At 31.2% G+C, this 19,106-nt stretch overlaps 1 protein-coding gene across 1 annotated transcript in view; it reads left to right on the top strand.

Annotated features, from left to right (window-relative positions):
- LOC127728066 (chorion peroxidase-like) overlaps nucleotides 1-19,106 on the top strand; it is a 52,301-nt gene that overhangs the window by 14,287 nt on the left and 18,908 nt on the right. The window contains exons 2-6 of the mRNA XM_052235258.1: nucleotides 937-983; nucleotides 1,793-1,823; nucleotides 14,359-14,496; nucleotides 15,984-16,160; nucleotides 17,386-17,425. Of these exons, the coding sequence (XP_052091218.1) occupies nucleotides 937-983; nucleotides 1,793-1,823; nucleotides 14,359-14,496; nucleotides 15,984-16,160; nucleotides 17,386-17,425 (433 nt within the window). The remainder of the gene's footprint in view (nucleotides 1-936; nucleotides 984-1,792; nucleotides 1,824-14,358; nucleotides 14,497-15,983; nucleotides 16,161-17,385; nucleotides 17,426-19,106) is intronic.

The following is a 19,106-nucleotide window of genomic DNA, read 5'->3' as shown; positions in this document are numbered from 1 at the left end:
TTCGGAATTACTGCAATTACATGAAGTAGGTGTATTTTCACTGATATTAACATCTTTACACAATTGGCTATAATTAAACACAAATTTCCGGGTAGATTTCTTGTAAATATAACAAATAAGAGGGAGCTCAGTATTATCAAAATATCCCGGAATTTGTTCTTTAACAGAATGGTCGTTAAAAATACCGGCAATATTTACAAAATCAAAACCGTACACCTGGTGTATTAAAAGACTATTTAGATCATTTAAAATGCAAGGTCTTTATTGGCAAATATTTGATGGTTGCATAAGTATTAAGCAGAAACTGAATGTGTGAAATATGGAATAGATCATGAAATCTGCTTGAAAAATGTATCTGTAAAGGGGTGACAATATTCTGCAACACAAAAATGCAGGAGATAATTGGATACAAAAAAAGTATGCGTAGCAAAAGATGAAAATGAACATTGAATTTACCAAAAGATCTGTTTGCACCCCCCCCCCTTTCCCCCACACACACACATACACACACTTCCAGCATATCAAATAGTTACATCAAGATATATCAAGATATAATATTTCAAGATGAATGCTTATTCATTTAAATGACAGATTAAGATTTTTAGATTATAATGACACAAAATTAGGTTGCGCACACCACAGGCAGTGAATGGATATGCTTTTGTGTAATAAGAAAGTTGGACGTCAATACTTTTCATCGCATAGTTAAGTATACATCCATGTATGAAGAATGTTGAGGATGACTTAAGAAGTCTATCATTCCAAACTTATCTAATTGTTACATAGTAAAATGACCATCAGTGGCCTGAGATGTCTTCGGGTAATGTCATGTCGCATTGAAAAATCTTTAAGACATAAATGATGTCCTTTTTACAAAATGAATGTAATTTGCTATGTAAAATTAAGATTACCTTTACACTTATCAAATTTTTTTAGGTAAAATGAGAAAGATGTCATTTATTACCATTATTGTTTCTACATTGGTGAGTATCATAATTTTATCCTTACCAGTAACCATGAAACAATTGCATTAATTTATGTCGTTTAAACTAGTCTTTTTCTTACACTACAAATCCTTTTCTGCAAACACTTTTAGACCTTGATAAATATATAGAGGTTTCCCAATTATATTTTCCCGTTCTGATGCTTTTCGTTTCCTTTTTATTGATATAGAAACTAGTTGTTCATCATATATATACTTAATCTCGGTTAATTAATTACATTAACATATATAGTTAGCACTAGTAAATTTAATGAATTTTAGTCTGAAACGGTCATTTTGATCTTAACATCATCTGAAAAGTCTGAACAATTAATTTTTAAGTCATGTTCAGTCTTTAAATCTGTTGTCAGAAATATCGACGACAGTAAATGCAGTACTGCTCAGACAATTCGCTTGCAGTCAATTCAGCACTGTTTAGTAGCTTTTCAGAAAATTTAGTATATTGTTATGTGTACATGTAAATAGCATTTATTGAGCAAGCAACCGAATTTTCTGAACAATAATGAATTTACCACAGTCGATAAGTATGAAAACTGACTGAAAGACTGACAATGACTTATTAGTTTATCTACCAGTCTTTTAAAAGATATTCAGATCAAAATGGCCATTTCAGATCAAAATTCGTAAACTACAGTTTTTATCCCTTGTATATTGAACACGTATGATATTTCTCTTAAAAGAATAGTGATACGTTTGGTGGTGACATATCATATTTTTATTTGCAAAGTGAAATAGTTTTAAACAATCTCATTTACATAAATGTGTGCTAGTTAATTTTTTTCATTACAGATTTTAATAGAAACTGCAACTTCGCTAGAAGGTAATGAAATATATCTTTTTTCTATTAATTTTGCCTTTTTATTGGTTGATTCGTTCATGTTAAATAATAACGGATACTAATATTATAATTTTTGATAAACATAAATAAACTCATCAAAGATACCAGGCTTAATATTTTGTACGCCAGATGCGCGTTTCGTCTGCAAAGTACTATTCGTGACGCTGGAATCAAAAATAATAAAACGATAAGACATTTGACAAAATCCGATGAGAATAACAAATATAACATCAAAACTAAATACAAGGAATTTGGATAGAAAAATACCGTGACACGTCTTATAGCAATGCGAATTCGCACTCAGCAAAACAGTCACAATCGTGAATAAGTCACGTTTGGTACTTAAAAGATCAGACGACGTAATGGCAAACCACAATCTAACACGTGGTAAAAATGTCCTTTGTTAGTTTGGACAAAGACACATCGTATGAATCAACCAATTCGTGATGGAGTCCATAAAATTTACGGAGTGTCATTTTTAATCTGTCCTCCTCATAACTTTGTTGGAACATTTTCTGCGTTAGGAGCACACTCCTGTATATGAAGTCCGTATATTGTAAACATGCACGAGCATAACGTATCATAACCGCTTATACCGATCGGTGTTTCAGCAAAAGGTTATTGAGCCAGGAGTTTGTCAAGGAACGTTTTGTCCTTTTTCTCAAAAAGTTCATCGGAAAAGTACCGAGGCATAATAGATAATATTCAGTGTTAACTTAACAATTAGTAGATGATGAGTTAAATTCATCTTTAGGTTAGGTACCCTTGTATTAAATTGTTATTTCTGTACTTAATCGGGAGAATGTGTGTATGCCAGAAATAGTTGTCCATACTTTATCATAATTTTTTTTTTAAGTTTGGCTGCTGGATCCAAATTGTTGTCATGTTAATCAATTGTGTTTTCTTTGCTGTGTTTTGTATATTATCGTTTGTCTTTTGGTCGTTTTTCGTTTTTTGCCATGGCGTTGTCAGTTTGTGCTCGACTATTGAGTTTGATTATCCCTTATATGTATTCGGCTTTTCTTTTATATTTGTTTGGGTTGCTCACACTATTGTCAAAAAAGGAACCATAGTAAACTGTCATACAAGTGGGAGGTTAAGCTAGCTGTGAAACTAAGTTTTAACCACCAAGTTCTTCTGAAAATGCCTGTACCAAGTCAAGAATCACTTCAAACCAGTAAAAGTCTGTTTTGGTCTATATCTGTACTCGACTGTACTGATTTTTACTCGACCAGTCTGTTTTGGTCTGAAATTTGCACGATATTTTTCGACAGTAGTCTGAACCATACTTAACAGTCTGAACTTGTACTTGACCTTTACTCGACCAGAACTTAACCTTTTTATAAGTGTCTGAACCATACTCGACCAAGTCTTAACCATTCTCGACCAAGTCTGAACCATGCTCGACCTAGTCTGAACCATACTCGACGTAGTCTGAACCATACTCGTCCTGGTCTGAACCATACTCGACCAAGTCTTAACCAACCTAGACCTATTTCTGCATCTATCTTTTGTATTTCATTAATTTAGGAACGATTTTTAACAACAATTTGAAATCCAAAATGTATTCAATATAGAATTGAAACCTAAATTTCACAATAAACATAATATAATCATCAACACCATATTCGTCAACGCTTTATATATATACAAGGTATATCACCTCTAAAAAAAAAGTAGAAACGAGATGTTTAAAGGCACTGGTCGGATTACATTTAAAAAACAATATTCTGTAATAAATTAAGTTTTCGGTAAAATGAATTTTTATATACATGATGCTCACATTGCATTATGTTAATCAAAAATACTAGAACTATGGACCATTATTCAAAAATCTTAAATGATATTCAATTCTTTTTGAATATTTTATGGTTACTGCCATTTTTTTATATTATATATAAAACAACTTAATTAATTTTAAAAATGACACATTTGTTTTGTAAAACCAAGAATTTAATATTATAGAACTTCCATGGCAATCCTTGATAACCTATTCAGAAAGGAATTATGTTCCAAAGTTGCAGTAAAAATTTAAGTTGATTAATTAAATTTTGTCAAAATTAAAGACATGGCATACAAGAAGCACCTTCATAAGGGATAATTACCTTAGTACAGGTGTGTTTTACAGGTAAATAGAAAATCATATTTTTCTATAAACTCGTGTATTATTTTTCTAGTGAATTCAAAAAGCGTTGTGATTTAAGTTTTGATGTGATTTAAAATTTATTTCTCTCTAACCAGGTGTGCTCTGTTTAATGTATGTGCCCCCATCAGGAGGTATTACTTTATAGTTTACCCCTGATCAGAAGAACAATTTTAATCTTTTCTTTAATTTTTTATCCGTTTTAGGTATATTTCTGAAATAAGGTTAAACAATTTCAATGATTTTGTTGGCTGTTGTTACATCAGTTAAAAAGATAGTCTTATAGCTATTGTATGTAACCATGAAACCTATGTAGTTTTTATTCAAGATTTTAGGTGAATTAAGTTTTGTAAAAAAAACCCCAAAACATATTACCCTCAGTACAGGTGTGTTTTTCAGGTAAAAGAAAATCTGTAAATATATCCTGACTTTATTGTGGCTGTTGTCATGTCAGTTAAAAAGATAGTCATTAGTCATATAAACAGTTAAATTTTAAAAAGTAGAGATATGGTTCAGACTGGTCGAGTATTGTTCAGAATTTGGTCAAGTTTGTATCAGACCTTTAGTCGAGTATGGTTCAGACTGAAAAAAATAGGTTGAGAACTGGTCGAGTAATGGTCTATTACAGGTCGAAAATGGGATAAGACTGTTTCAGACTGGTCGAGTAGAGGTTCAGACTTTTTTCAATGGCAAAGATAAGGGTCAAGTACAAATCAGTACAGTCGAGTATGGTTAAGATTGAGGTCGAGTAATATCGAGTAAAATTCAGACCAATTCAGACTGGTCGAGTAAAAATCAGTACAGTCGAGTACAGATATAGGCCATTTCATACTTTTACTGGTTTGTAGTGGATATGACAGTTGTTTCCAGTCGTTCCGGTGGTTGATATAGTCAAGCATTTGGTTTTGTCAGTTTTCATGAACTTCCTCTTTTTGATTCCGTAATTTTGTCATTAGATATTTTATGTATTTGTTTGATGATCACTGTCTTTAATGAAAGTATTCAACTAGGCAAATGTTATAAATGTATTTACTGCTGCATGAAAATTGAAATTATTTTAGGTAAATTTGAAAGAGTTAAAGCTCATTAAGTTTTTGTAAACTATTCTATCCTATCAAAGATAATTGCTTGAAAAATAAAAAAATATAATATTGGTGAAAAGAAAAAAATATATTTAAAGAATTCAAAAATGATATATCATTCTAATGAAACAAGAAACAACAGATAGGCGTTTTTTTAAATTATATTTTAGTGATTAATCAATCCTTGTCATTTTAAAAACAATGTCAATACAAGTAACATATTACAATTAATCAATAGAACTTTAAAACAAGTTGCATAGTTTTCTATTGCCATTACGAAACTGTTATTTCTTTAAAACAATATTTTAATTTTTAATGAAAGCAAGAGAGTGTTATGTCTCACAAATAAATCATAGAATTACAAAAATGCCGTACTCCAAGTGAAATTCAAAACGGAAAGTCCTTTATAAAATGGCAAAATCAAAAGCTCAAACACATCAAACAAATGGAAAACAACTGTCATATTCCTGACTTGGTAAAGGCATTTCCTTATGTTTTTTTTTATAGTGATTAAGATTATACACACAATGTTGACTGCTGTACTCCTATTTTTGACATTTTTACCTATTATGTCTGTTTATTTTGTTCATAAATTGCTGCCAATATAACGGAATTTTATGCGACTGTCATACAAGTAAGAGGTTAAGCTAGCTATAAAAGTTATAAAAGCAGGTTTAATCTTCCATTTTCTACATAAGGAAATGCCTGTACCAAGTCAGGAATATGAAATTTATTTACCATTCGTTTGATGTGTTTGAGCTTTTAGTTTTGTCATTTTATAAGGGACTATCCGTTTTGAATTTTCCTTTGAGTACGGAATTTTTGTTAGTTTACTTTTTTGTAGAAAACGGTGGATAAAGCATAATATATACTGTGAAAGTATTTTTATTCGTGGGTATCAATTTTCGTGGTTTGAGCAAAAGTTACATGTTCTTTGGTTTTTAAATTCGTGAATTTTATTTTTCTGAAAAAAATCGAGTGAAGAATTTGAAGCCATCAGAAACTATGATTCTTGAAAATAATCATATGCTGTTTTATAATGATTTGCGGGACATTGCAAAATAAGGTGTTCATTTTCACTTACTTGTTCGTCTTTCCATACTGACAACATTCATCAAATTTGTGTCGAGCCTGTAATATTTATGTCGCGAAAGCGAGACATAGCGATTCTAGATTTCGTCGTCGGCGTCGGCGTTGGCGTCAACATCAATTACTTTGTCAAACCTTCATGGAATTTTTTTATGAAATTTGGACAGAAGCTTGTTTATGACCAAAATACAGTATCCAGAGCAAAAGTTTGAAAATATTTTTTTTTATTTTTTTCCTTTTTTTACTGATAAATGGACTTAAATTCACATTTAACATTCAGATTCAGTCTGAGGATAAAGTTTTTCAGTCATCAATAACTTTGTCAAACCTTCATGGAATTTTTATGAAATTTGGACAGAAGCTTATTAATGACCAAAATACAGTATCCAGAGCAATATTTTGAAAATTTTCCGTATTTTTACTGATAAGTTGACTTATTTTATTTACAATTAACAAGCAGATGTAGTCTGTGGTCAAACTTTGTTACACATCAAATTTTTGTCAAACCTTCATAAAATTTTATGAAACTTTTTTTATGATTAAGAGATAATGTCTGAAGCAAACTTTTGAAAATATATTTTCATTTTCAGTACTTTTCTGATAGATGGACTTAGTTTTTCACAGTTAACATTAACAAACAATCTCGGATTACATTTTTTTTGACATGATAAGTTGGTTAACCTTCACGGATTGTTATGAAACTAAGAGAGAAGCTAACCTTCAAGACCAAGAAAAAGCTCTGAAGAGAAAATTTGATTTTTTTTTAAATTCTGTATTTTACTGATAACTGGACTCACTTTTTAAGTCAACATAACATTTTTACACTGACAGCAGTAATCGTAGGCGAGACACAGAATTCCGCGGAACCTCTATGCATTTCTAATTAAATAATTGCTTTCAGAAATAACCTGATTCATCTATGCTTACAAATCGTCACGTATAAACAGAAGTGATGACACTAATTTACCCTAGATCGAGTGATCAGAAGATTAACGATCATGAAGGTGTTATTTGTGCCATAAAAGTGTCACTTAAAGAAAGCGGTAACATAAAAAAAATGCTACAAATGTACTTTGAATTGAATAATTATTTCTTATGATATAAAAAAGCAAGCCCAATATGAAATTTTTATTGTTTTTTTTTCGTATGAAAATAATGAGGAGATAAAATAAACACGACATAATCACATCTACTCACCGAAAGCCTTACTTTCACATGTTTCATCGATCAAAACTATTTTTTCGTGAGAATTAAAAGTTTAAAAGTCGTACAGTTTTGGTTTTTTGAAGATTAAATGGGTAAAATCCTGTCAAAAGTTGTATATATAGTTCATAGTGCGTTTGCTGATATTCGATGTATTCTCAAAAAGTGGACTAACTTCGCAGATAAAATTCTACATCATATCTTTTATTTAATAATTCATATTTTAATGTGTGATTGCGTCTCATATGTCCCAGGGAACTTGAGATTAAGGACACAACCAAGACTATGAGGTCAAATTCATATCTTGATATTTTTCTCGATATTGATATAGCTAATGACTTAAAACTAGAATATATGATAAACGTTATGATTTCATCTTTCCAATTGTCAACTCTTCATTTCTCAGCAGCAACATATCCTCTGCCTAATCGTATGGTTTATAATTTCTCAATTAATACTTTACGCTCAATCTTGTTCACACTATACGAATTTCATTTCATTAACAGAGGTGTGCTCCTGAATGAAAAACTACTTAAACGGAGTTATGATAAAAAAAAAGACTGATATCGACACTACATAAGTTTAACGATGATCATCACGACCGTTACGATATATCTGTGTTTCATCTCACTAGCGACATATGTGCGTGGTCTTACATATTTAAATTAAAATACAATAGTCGTTTAATCTGTTTATTAACCGATTGCGTACTATTCCCGATCGTGACATTTTGACAGAGTGTGGATTTGCATGGCGATTGATACATACATAGCCGGATATGCTTACACTGTCGACTCATCCGGTCTAGCTCCTTTTTGTGAATTACTTGATTTGTATCTTCTAAACCGATATAAGAGATTTGAACATCGGTAAACTACTGTTGCCTCGAATTTAATACTAACAAACAGTATATATAACACACCTATTAAAACTCCAAAACAAAACAAAAAACAAGTGTTATGAACATAAGGTTTTATTTTTATTGTATAGCCACTTATCATGCATGTATTATTTATTTACTCACATGAAACAAACCGGGATGCGGTATTCAGTACGTAGGTGAAACTGGACGATATTTATCTAAACGCACGCAAGAACACCTGTATCGTTTTAAAAGACCCAATAAATTCAAAAGTATCATTTATCAACATCTTAAAAAGCACAATCATCCTATTAAATATTTAACAGTTCAACCTTTAGGGGTAGTAAATAAGCAGCCTGGTGAATCTCATTCAAAGTTTGTACGATCACGGAAAATAATTGAATTAAGGTAGCACAATACAAAGATTTTTTTACTTCCAATCTCCAACCTTTAAAAAGATGTTACTTTCTTAAAAATGCATATAAATTAATAAAAGAGGTATATATAGATAGATAAAAGATTAATCTTTTAAATGAATGCAATATTTCTGTTATGCAATCATTATGTAATCAATTATTATGCAATAAATGGCAAAATCTTGGTCAGTTCACTTGAATGAATTTAGCTCTTTCATCTCTATAACTATACAGGAAATTTTAACGAAATCTTAATCAACACAGCAGGAGCTACAAAAGGGTGTCTCAAATTATTGCTATGGTATTCCATTCTCTCATAAATCTGTAATTAGTGTAAACATCCTTACCACATAAAAGTAGATAATGTTTGATTAGGTGTAAAATTTTATCTATACATTCTATCCGAAATCTGAGACACCCTTTTGTAGATAATGGCTCTAGGAACAACATATAATAAAATCAACTTTCTAGGGGTTACCATGAAGAAGCTAATTTCAATTGAAAGTGGAAATTTCTTGTACAATTTTGTAGACACAGTTAACATTATAATTGATTACATAATTGTTGTATAATACTAACATTGCATTAATTTGAAAGAGTAATCTGTTAGCTATCCATAAATACCACTTTTATAAATTTTCAAGCATTATAAAGAAAGTTACAGCATTTTTAAACTGGGGAATTGGAGGTATAAAATCTTTGTATTGTGCTACCTTAAATTGGATTAAAAAATTACAGACAGTCTACCCTCTCGGTCTTAATGATAATATCATGGGAATTGGTAATATATCAAGAACCGATTCTGTTAACATTTTGGATATAGTTTCTAAAACTGTTCGTAAAAACCGTTCTCATGGGCGTAGAAAAAATCGCAATCAAAGAAAATTTCGGACCAACCGTACAAATATTTCGGACCTAATTTCTATTTAAAAAAACAACGGCAGACATTATCTATTTATCTATTAACCAAGCTCTGTTCTTTACCTATAAATAAATTAGATAAAATTTTAGAGATTTGCAACACAATTTCATATTGCAGTCCTAAGTATGAAATCGTTCAAATCATAATGGCATATTGTTATTCTAAACTGTTTCCCAAAATTGATCGCCCTGAAGATCATAAAAAACATTTTATTAAAATAAAGTATGTAAATAAAGGTTTTGATTTTGTAAATATTGCCGGTATTTTTAACGACCATTCTGTTAAAGAACAAATTCCTGGATATTTTGATAATACTGAACTCCCTCTTATTTGTTATATTTAAAAGAAATCTACCCAAAAATTTGTGTTTAATTATAGCCAAGTCTGTAAAGATGTAAATATCAGTGAAAATACACCTACGTCATGTAATTGTAGTAATTCCGAATACACTTATAGCCCCAATTCCCATGTTATAACAGGAGACCTTAACATCGTTCGCGACCGAGAGTTAAAATCATTCCTCAGAAAAGGACCTAAATATCGTCCCCCGTCAATTATTAATTGGAATTAGTGTCGTAATATCATCCACGACTCATTTCGTGCTTACTGTTTGAAATGGATAAAACGGGAAAAAGCTGACAAAAAATCTTTGGACTCTTTTTTTAATTCAGTAATGAAGATAGTTGATATACGTATACAACATTTTAAAGAACATTTTACTCTTAACAACAACCATAAAAATCCTATTTCTCGTATCAAACATAAACTAAAACAAATTGGCAAGGAATTTGTTTTTGTCCTGGCTGATAAAGCTGCTATTAATATCATTATAGTTTGACGTAAATTTTACATTGAGGTTCTGCAAAAGGAAATCACGAATTCACCAACATTCCAACTGACTTCATTTTCAGAAAACGATATCTGTAACAAACATAAACTATTAGCTACTTCTTTACAAGCAGAACCAAATACAATGAAAGTCCCAACTATGTACTGGCTTCCGAAGCTACACAAATCACCTTACAAATATAGATTTATTTCGTCTTCAAGTCATTGTTCCACTACTAAATTGTCTATTCTACTTACTAGTACACTTGGTACAATCAAAAACTTGATAATAAATTGTTCAAATAAGGCCTTTGAAAATAGTGGAATTAACTACTTTTGGAGTTTCAAAAACTCGTTGGAAGTACTTGATAAATTGCATGCATATATTGGTGATTTTGAATCTGTTCAAAGTTTTGATTTTTCTACCCTATATACCACTTTGCCTCATATTCTTATTAAGAAAAAATTCACACACCTAATTAAATGGGCATTTAAAAAGTCGGAATGCGATACATATGTTCAAACTCTTTTAGGTCATTTTTTAGTAGTTTCAATTGGACATGCTTTGATACTATATATGCCCTTGAATTTTTACTTGATAACATTTTTGTTCGCTTTGGAGATTCCGTATATCGTCAAATTATCGGAATTCCAATGGGGACTAACTGTACACCACTTATTGCGGAACTGTTTTTGTATTGTTATGAGTTACAATTTATGACTAAAATCAGCACAGACCCATCGAAACAACATCTGATGCAAAAATTTAACAATACTTTTAGATATTTGGATGATATATTGGCTCTCAATAATGACGACTTCAGTATGTATACTAAAGAAATTTATCCTGTTGAACTTACTTTAAATAAAGGTAATACTAACAATGACCACTGTCCTTTCCTCGATCTTGATATCTATACCATTAACGGGAAGCTTAATACAAAAAATTATGATAAAAGAGATGATTTTTCATTTCCTATCGTTAATTATCCATTTTTAGATGGTGACGTTCCCTTGTCACCATCTTATGGTGTTTATATATCTCAACTTGTACGATTCGCTCGTGTATGTAACAACGTATTAGATTTTAGCGAGAGAAATTTATGTATTACTGAAAAATTATTACACCAGGGTTTTCGATATCATAAACTATTCAAAACATTTACTAAATTTTATCATCGGTATAAGGAAATCATTCGTAAATATAACTCAACATGCAGACATCTTATACGTTCGGGTATTTCACATCCAATCTTTTATGGTAATATTCTTTACAAAGCACAAAAATGTCAGTATTCACCTCAAAAGCTAACTAAACCTTTAAACAGACTTATTAAGAAGGGATATAGTTACGATACTGTTGTCAGGTCATTAAAGATTGCATATTTTGGCTTCAATATTGATTCACTTATAGGGTCTTTGCATCGGAATTAAACATATTTATTCTAAAACCAGTTGTTGGCATGACACGGGTTATGTTCTTCTCATATATTTTATGATGGTATAATGCTAAACCCTTAACAGGAGGGATTGTGCCTGATATTCATATGATGAAAACATAATCTTTCAATCAGTTTGATTGCGGTCTGGAGCTGGCATGTCAGTAACTGCCAGTAGTCTGTTGTTATTTATGTATTACTGTCATTTTGTTTATTTTCTTTTGTTTCCTATTCTGACATCGGACTCGGACTTCTCTTAAACTGAGTTTTACTGTGCGTACTGTTGTGCGTTTGTTTTTTCTACATTGGCTAGAGGTATAGGGGGCGGATTGAGATCTCAAAAAACATGTTTAACCCCGCCGCATTTTTGCGCCTGTCCCAAGTCAGGAGACTCTGGCCTTTGTTAGTCTTGTATCATTTTTAATTTTAGTTTCTTGTGTATAATTTGGAGTTTAGTATGACGGTCATTATCACTGAACTAGTATACATATTTGTTTAGGGGCCAGCTGAAGGACGCCTCCGGGTGCGGGAGTTTCTCGCTGCATTGAAGACCCATTGGTGGCCTTTGGCTGTTGTCTGCTCTATGGTCGGGTTGTTGCCTCTTTGACACATTCCCCATTTCCATTCTCAATTTTATGAAAAAATATACATTTGGAAAAATGAATGTGGTTTTTTTAAGTCATGAGTATATTCAACGTTTATTTTATATGAAATGTAAACCCATTCTATCTAGTTCGAAAATCGCGAAATAAATTTTCACAAAGTTGGCTAAAAAGACCTAATTGCAAAAATGTATACGCAAACATAAGTTGATTTATGGTTTCAAATGTCAAGTTGCACAGAAGTGGAAGTACCTGAAAACGCATTAACTCTAAATGGAGTGAGATCAAGTGCTTTATCAAGGTAGAGATTATAGATCATGCGTGCATCACAGATCACACTTGTGTCAATTGTCTTGCAGTTTCAAGGTCAGGTACATTATTAAAAGTGAGTCATGTCTGATTGAAGGTTGTTGACATGTGTAATATATTACTTAGATAACTATAGTACATGCCTTGTACAAAACATGATGCTGACCGTAGAATTTGTGAAGATTTCAATTTTTTCCAAATATGTCTGTGAATGGTTTTCCATGTCACATTATATAATGAGAACATCCTCTCGCATATCGTAGCAGTAAGAATAGTGAACACAAAAGGATGGAACAAATATCACGTTAATTCGAAAGACTTAGAAGTTGGCGATACGAAAATTAAAATCCTTTCGTTTGTAAAAGAGGCTGGCTTCGAGTCGTTTATTTAAGTTTTTTTAAGGACACAAGGCTTACGAATAAAGCAAACCTAATTGTCTCTGGAACATCCATAATTTTAAGTTAACCAGGATTGTAAAATATATTAACAATCTCTTAATCAAGGCTAACTAATTGAAAAGACAAAATCAATATACATGTATCTGGAGACTATTTTGCTTCAGTTTGTTCCTACCTTCAGAGGATCTTATTAAGACTTTGTTTCGAATGAGTACAATACATATCGACAATTTCTAATGAAAAATCAACAACCTGTTTTAGACATCTCACATGTATCTTTATCTTTGTATGGTTCAACATTTGGAATCCTTTCATAAATGACGCGTTTACCATGCACTTTGTCATGAGATCATTACTCAATAGAAACAAGCGTAAGTCTTTCCTTAAATGGGACTGTTAACGCCGTCATACGATTGTATGAATAACTGTGATGCCAATATCCGGATCGCAAACATTTGTTGAAATAACAATTATATATGTAAAAAATAATTGAATTGATGAATAGAATGGAGATTAGAATTTTAATTAACCATTTGTTCCGATATTCAAGAGCAAATAGAAATATGATTAACTTAAAACAGCATTCATTGATCGGCGTCCGAGCAAAAGGTTTAAGAGCAATGATTTTGTCATTTTTCTCAAAAACCTCATCGGAAAAGTACAAGACCTAATAGATAATGTTTAGTTTAAACCTCACAAATGATACAGGCTGGTCTTGAGTTAAAGATTATATGAAGTATGCTTTAGACCATGACATAAGGTGTAGACACTGTTCGATTATTGAAGACCTTCGTTGAATGCTTTTACTGTTACTTTTTGTTTTTGTTTTGTTGGACAACAGTCTCAATTACATATACCCCACATCTCGTTTTATTAACAGATAAACAAGTAGTAGTTAAATATATAGAATAATGTCAGTTTTGTTTTTGATAATGGCTTTCCGCCTGGAAGTGCGAGCAGATGAAAACAGTTAGAGAGCAGTCAATTGTTCGAAGTCAGTTCTCTTATTGAATGAAAGCATTAATGTGTTTAACCTTCGTGTCTTATTTCATTGTATCGGTAACACAATGTTATGCATTTTGTAAGGTCGGTTGTTCTCTATGGGTTCTCCGGCTTCCTCCAAAAAAATTAAAGCGGCCACCATGATAAAGGAGCTGAAAGTAGCGTTAAACACCAACAAAAAAACAACGTTCATGTAAATAAATGTTAATATTCTACATTTAGATTGTCCGAAAAATGCGAGATATAGAACAATTGATGGGTCATGTAATAACTTGAGAAATCCCACTTGGGGAAAAGGTGATACCAAACTGAGAAGATTGACGGACAAGGATGGAAATCCAATGGTGGCATATGAGGACGGTAAGACCTTAGTTACCAGTTAAAATAGAAAATAACATTGAAACATAAGTAAATGAAACTATACATAATGTGATGCCTAATTTCAGATGGTACATGTTGAACATATATTCAAAGTAGAAAATCCAGTTCCTGGTTTTAACTTTAATTCCGGGATTATCAAAAAAAAGAAAAGTATATGATTTATATGAAAAAAAATGTTTTCTAGTTTAACAAGTTTTCTGAATAAATCTGCATATGTATGTTAGTGTTCTTTGTTACACTAATTTTGCAATGTATGAAAATATTTTTATGCGTATCATTTCAAGTCATTAATGACTGGAAATATATTTTCGAAATCGGTAAATGGTGCATCAGAATTGCCATCGTATCTTGTTATTTTGTATGACTACAAGAACCACATGGATTGATATCATATTGGTTGACTGCAAAGTTTTGAAACGTATCACTAGAACAACACTTAGTTCTTTTGAAATGTCATGATATTTTGAATTGGTACTACAGACATTTTTCGTTTATGAATAAGCCTTACCAAATTGTTAAATGTTTATGCTATCCTTCAAATGCAGAGGGGTATATTTAAAAATAATGTTGGTGTCCTTTTGTTTTAATTTTACATTTTCCAACTTATGAAATATTCAGACTGAAAACAATTGGTGTAAAGCACCACTGAAGATAAATAAATTGCAAATGCACAGTTAGCTTGCTATTTCAAGTTGATTTTAAAGAGTGCCGGATGGAATGACAGGTATAATTCGATCGATTATCCACAAAAGGACTAAATGTCTCCACGCATTTAGTCTCTATTTGTGTTGTCATTTCAATTTTGGGTTCATTGCTTTTAAACTATTGATACTTTAAGATTTTCAATACTTGGTTTTGAGCAATGCGTTTTCGACATATGTAAGTGGTGCATCGAATTAGCTTGGAAGTTGTTATTTGTATTATATCAACTTCATAATCTACATATACAAATAATCATATCTAATACACCAATTTATGAAGAAATTTATAAATATAGACCACGTCCACTCTTTGTAGCCTTATACTTTTACATCAATATTTTTCATTTTATCAAAGAATTCCAATAGTGACTTCTATTATGAATCACAACATTAAAAGCGCTATCGCTTGCTCTGTCACAAATTAGTTGACTAATCAAAATTTCAATGTCTCAATGTACTAGCGACATGTTTAGATACCAGAATATTCAGGTAATCTGTTATTTGGTAGATTATGTCCCATTCCTGATTGTGACTGAGTGTGGAATCGCATGGCGAGTGGTGCATGCATAGCTCCTTTTTGAATTCCTGCGATGCTCTAAGTTTTTCTTTTGTTATCTTGATTTGTCTTCTTAATCGATTGATGATATTTGAACATCGGTAAACAACAGTTGCCATAATTTGTAGCCTTCCCTGTTTCCTATGCGTTCATAGCCGTTCTTGTTTTCAATTCAGCATATATGAGATACCATTTTGTATTTTTGACAGGAAAAAGTCTTCCTAGAGGTTACCCGAACAAACTACCAAACCCAAGAACTCTCAGCAATTTGGTATCAGATTCGGCTTTAGGACCAACGAATCAGTATGATCGATGGAGAACTGGAGAGGTCATGTGTTTCGGTCAATTAATATCGCACGATTTCATTGAAACGGCTGTGCCCTCTGGTAGTGTCTGTTGCATATTAATTTTTTTATATTTAAGACACGTCGATGTATTATTTTTTTTTCTCTCGTATATTATTAAATATTGAATTGTTTATTATAAAAAACGTAAATGTGCCGTGTCCCTCATATAAAATGCCATTTTAAACTTTATACATTTGAAAATAATTACTACGAGATTAATCACTCATATAACTAAGTCAAGCTTGATGGTTATTAGCTCTGAATTGCCGATTTTCATATGAAAACAAAATCCCCATTCGCTAGTTTAAGATATGTTTTCAGGGGAAATAAGGAAATGACAATTCCATGGCATTGTTTTCCCGCTTCCGTCGAATCACAATAAAAATGAAAATTAGTTTCTTGTACGTTTAACTTTAAAGGCATGTGAAAATGATACTTTTGACAGACATATTGATATTTCTTGTATTTATATAAAGACAACTTTTGCCTTAAAGTCTTTCCCTATTATCAACTGAAATATCAAGTTCCCATGAATTATTTCACATACGGCCATTTTTAAAACGTCTTCAAAACTTTACTGAATTTGACACAATGGGAGCTTCATGTGTGTTCTCTTATGTTCTAACAACATTATGTCATATTTCTGAACATGTTACCAAACTGTAAATGCCTAAAGAATGCTTAAAACTAAAATGTTATTAGATTTTGACAAATTTTGAGTATTATTGAAAAAAATAGGAAGAATGACATTTATAACCAAAACAAAAATTATATTCGAAGTAAAGTTTTACGATTTCATGTTGGTAACGGATTTGTTTTCAATGCAAACTTTTACAAAAACATGCAAGATTTGCAATATTCTACTAAGACAACAAAGTCTAGCTCTGCATAAGATTTAAACTAATGGATGTGTTAAATAATTGTAACATCTTTAATGAGTATTATTAATGATCTTTATTATCAAATTATAGTATGCCTATGATTAACAGGTTTCGGATTTTGTCACTGCAGGTGAAATAATTTTATGTTAAAGAATAGTTGATTTTTATTAATGAAACTGTATCAATGAGGACATGTGATATAAATACCATTTTTCACTATGGACAACCAGTTCAGTGAAGTACATATTTACAAATATATCATCATTTTTTGTTTGTTTTATAAAATGAACCTGAACATGATATGAATATAGGGAAAATTATCGATATTATTGGGATAACTATGATAACTTATTTTATGAATATCTAAAATGATCTTTTGATAGATGTTGACTGCTGCAATAAAATGGATCCACATTTTGGCAAGTAAGATGTTACTTTTGTAATCTCCTATAATCTTCCATTATGAGATATGTAATGTAAATCATATATGCCTGCTTACTAATAATTGTGAATATTCTATTTGATCGATTTCACAATAAAATATCTAACAGAAGTGCAAAAACGATCCAATCTTTTCCTTTTTACCTATCTTTATACAAAATGTGGCTTCAATGTTTTTAATTTGGGAATGTTCTTTTAATTAGAGCAACTGCATTTACAGTAAATATTCCCCAGTTGATGTGATTTTTCACAATGCTTGGATCTAACAGGATTTCTTTAAAATATAGTTGCTGCTTACAAGTAAGCCACTGAACCAAAGTTTCTTTATAGTTAAGTTGAAGTCATATTTCATTCGTTTTACGGACGCCATCAATGCTTGTTAATTGTTACGAAATATAAGTGTCGAAGGTAACAATGGATATGTTGCTTAGTCTTTAGGTTTATATGTTGTGTCTTGTGTACTATTATTTGTCTGTTTGTCTTTTTATCTTTTAGCCATGGCGTTGTCAGTTAATTTTCGATCTATGAGTTTGACTGTCCCTCTGGTATCTTTTGCCCCTCTTTTGCATTTTAGGTCAATCTTTTTTTTCATTCCTCGTTCATTTCATATTATTTAATACGACTTATAGCAGATTTTACTTGGTATGAACATTGATATAGCATTATTTGTAAATCAACATATCCAGTTATTTTTTTTTGCTGCATTAAAATTCAATTTGTTGATATTTTAAAATTCCTAGTTTATATATAATATAGATTAGTAAAAGCTAACAAACACACAGTGGTATTTGCATACCCATATTAATTATATTAATTCTATGTTATATATTGAATACAAACCCGTCCTCTCTTCCTCGATTGAGACGTCACCGAAGGAGACTTATCACCGAATTTGGACTATCATGAGCAACATTACGGGTGTCACTGGTGTTTCAATTCTGCTTACCCTTCAGGGGCACCTGATATTAACCCCAGGTTTTAGTGAGTTCATGTTACTTAGTCCTCATTTTGTTTTGTAGTGTTTTGTGGACTTGTTTGTCTTTTCATCCTCTTTCGTGTTTTGTCATGGCGTTGTCAGATTCTTATGAGTTTTGAATGTCTCCTTAGTATCTTCTTCATCTTTTTTTCCAACGATGCAAGTGTATTGCTATTATCCTGCAATTAAATATTGACGCTAATACGTTGGTCTTTTTCTTTGCTTTCGTTGTTTTTTTTTTTAATTCTGTTAGTAATACTTCTTTACTTTATACTTACTCTAATTTTTATAGAAAATTATATATGTCACAAAGCTGCAAAGCAGAAAATTAAGTACACATTTTTTTATACTGTTTTATAGACGACATTGCGGAAATCACTAGTTATTTCTATTCTATTTTTCTGGCAACAGGGAAAACTTAGCTATAATACTTCATATAAATGACAGTTCTTAATGTTAGAAATTTTTCTCTCTCCGTGGATCAGGGAATACAACGTACTTATAACAAATTAATTATCACGATATTTTTATTTTTGTTTAAACAACATTTTCACTTCATTTATTACGTGTGAAATTTCGAAATTTCGAATGGAAGGTATTTGAAACTGTTCAGTAGTGACCAGTTATATCCTGTAATATTTGGAACCATGTAGAATCTCCATATCTTAGATATCAAAATACAAATAG

Source organism: Mytilus californianus, unplaced genomic scaffold (genome assembly GCF_021869535.1).
Source record: "Mytilus californianus isolate M0D057914Y unplaced genomic scaffold, xbMytCali1.0.p SCAF_2, whole genome shotgun sequence".
NCBI classification, from domain to species: Eukaryota; Metazoa; Mollusca; class Bivalvia; order Mytilida; family Mytilidae; genus Mytilus; species Mytilus californianus.
The sequence above is the reverse complement of the archived record's forward strand: the minus strand, read 5'-3'. Positions and strand labels throughout refer to the sequence as shown.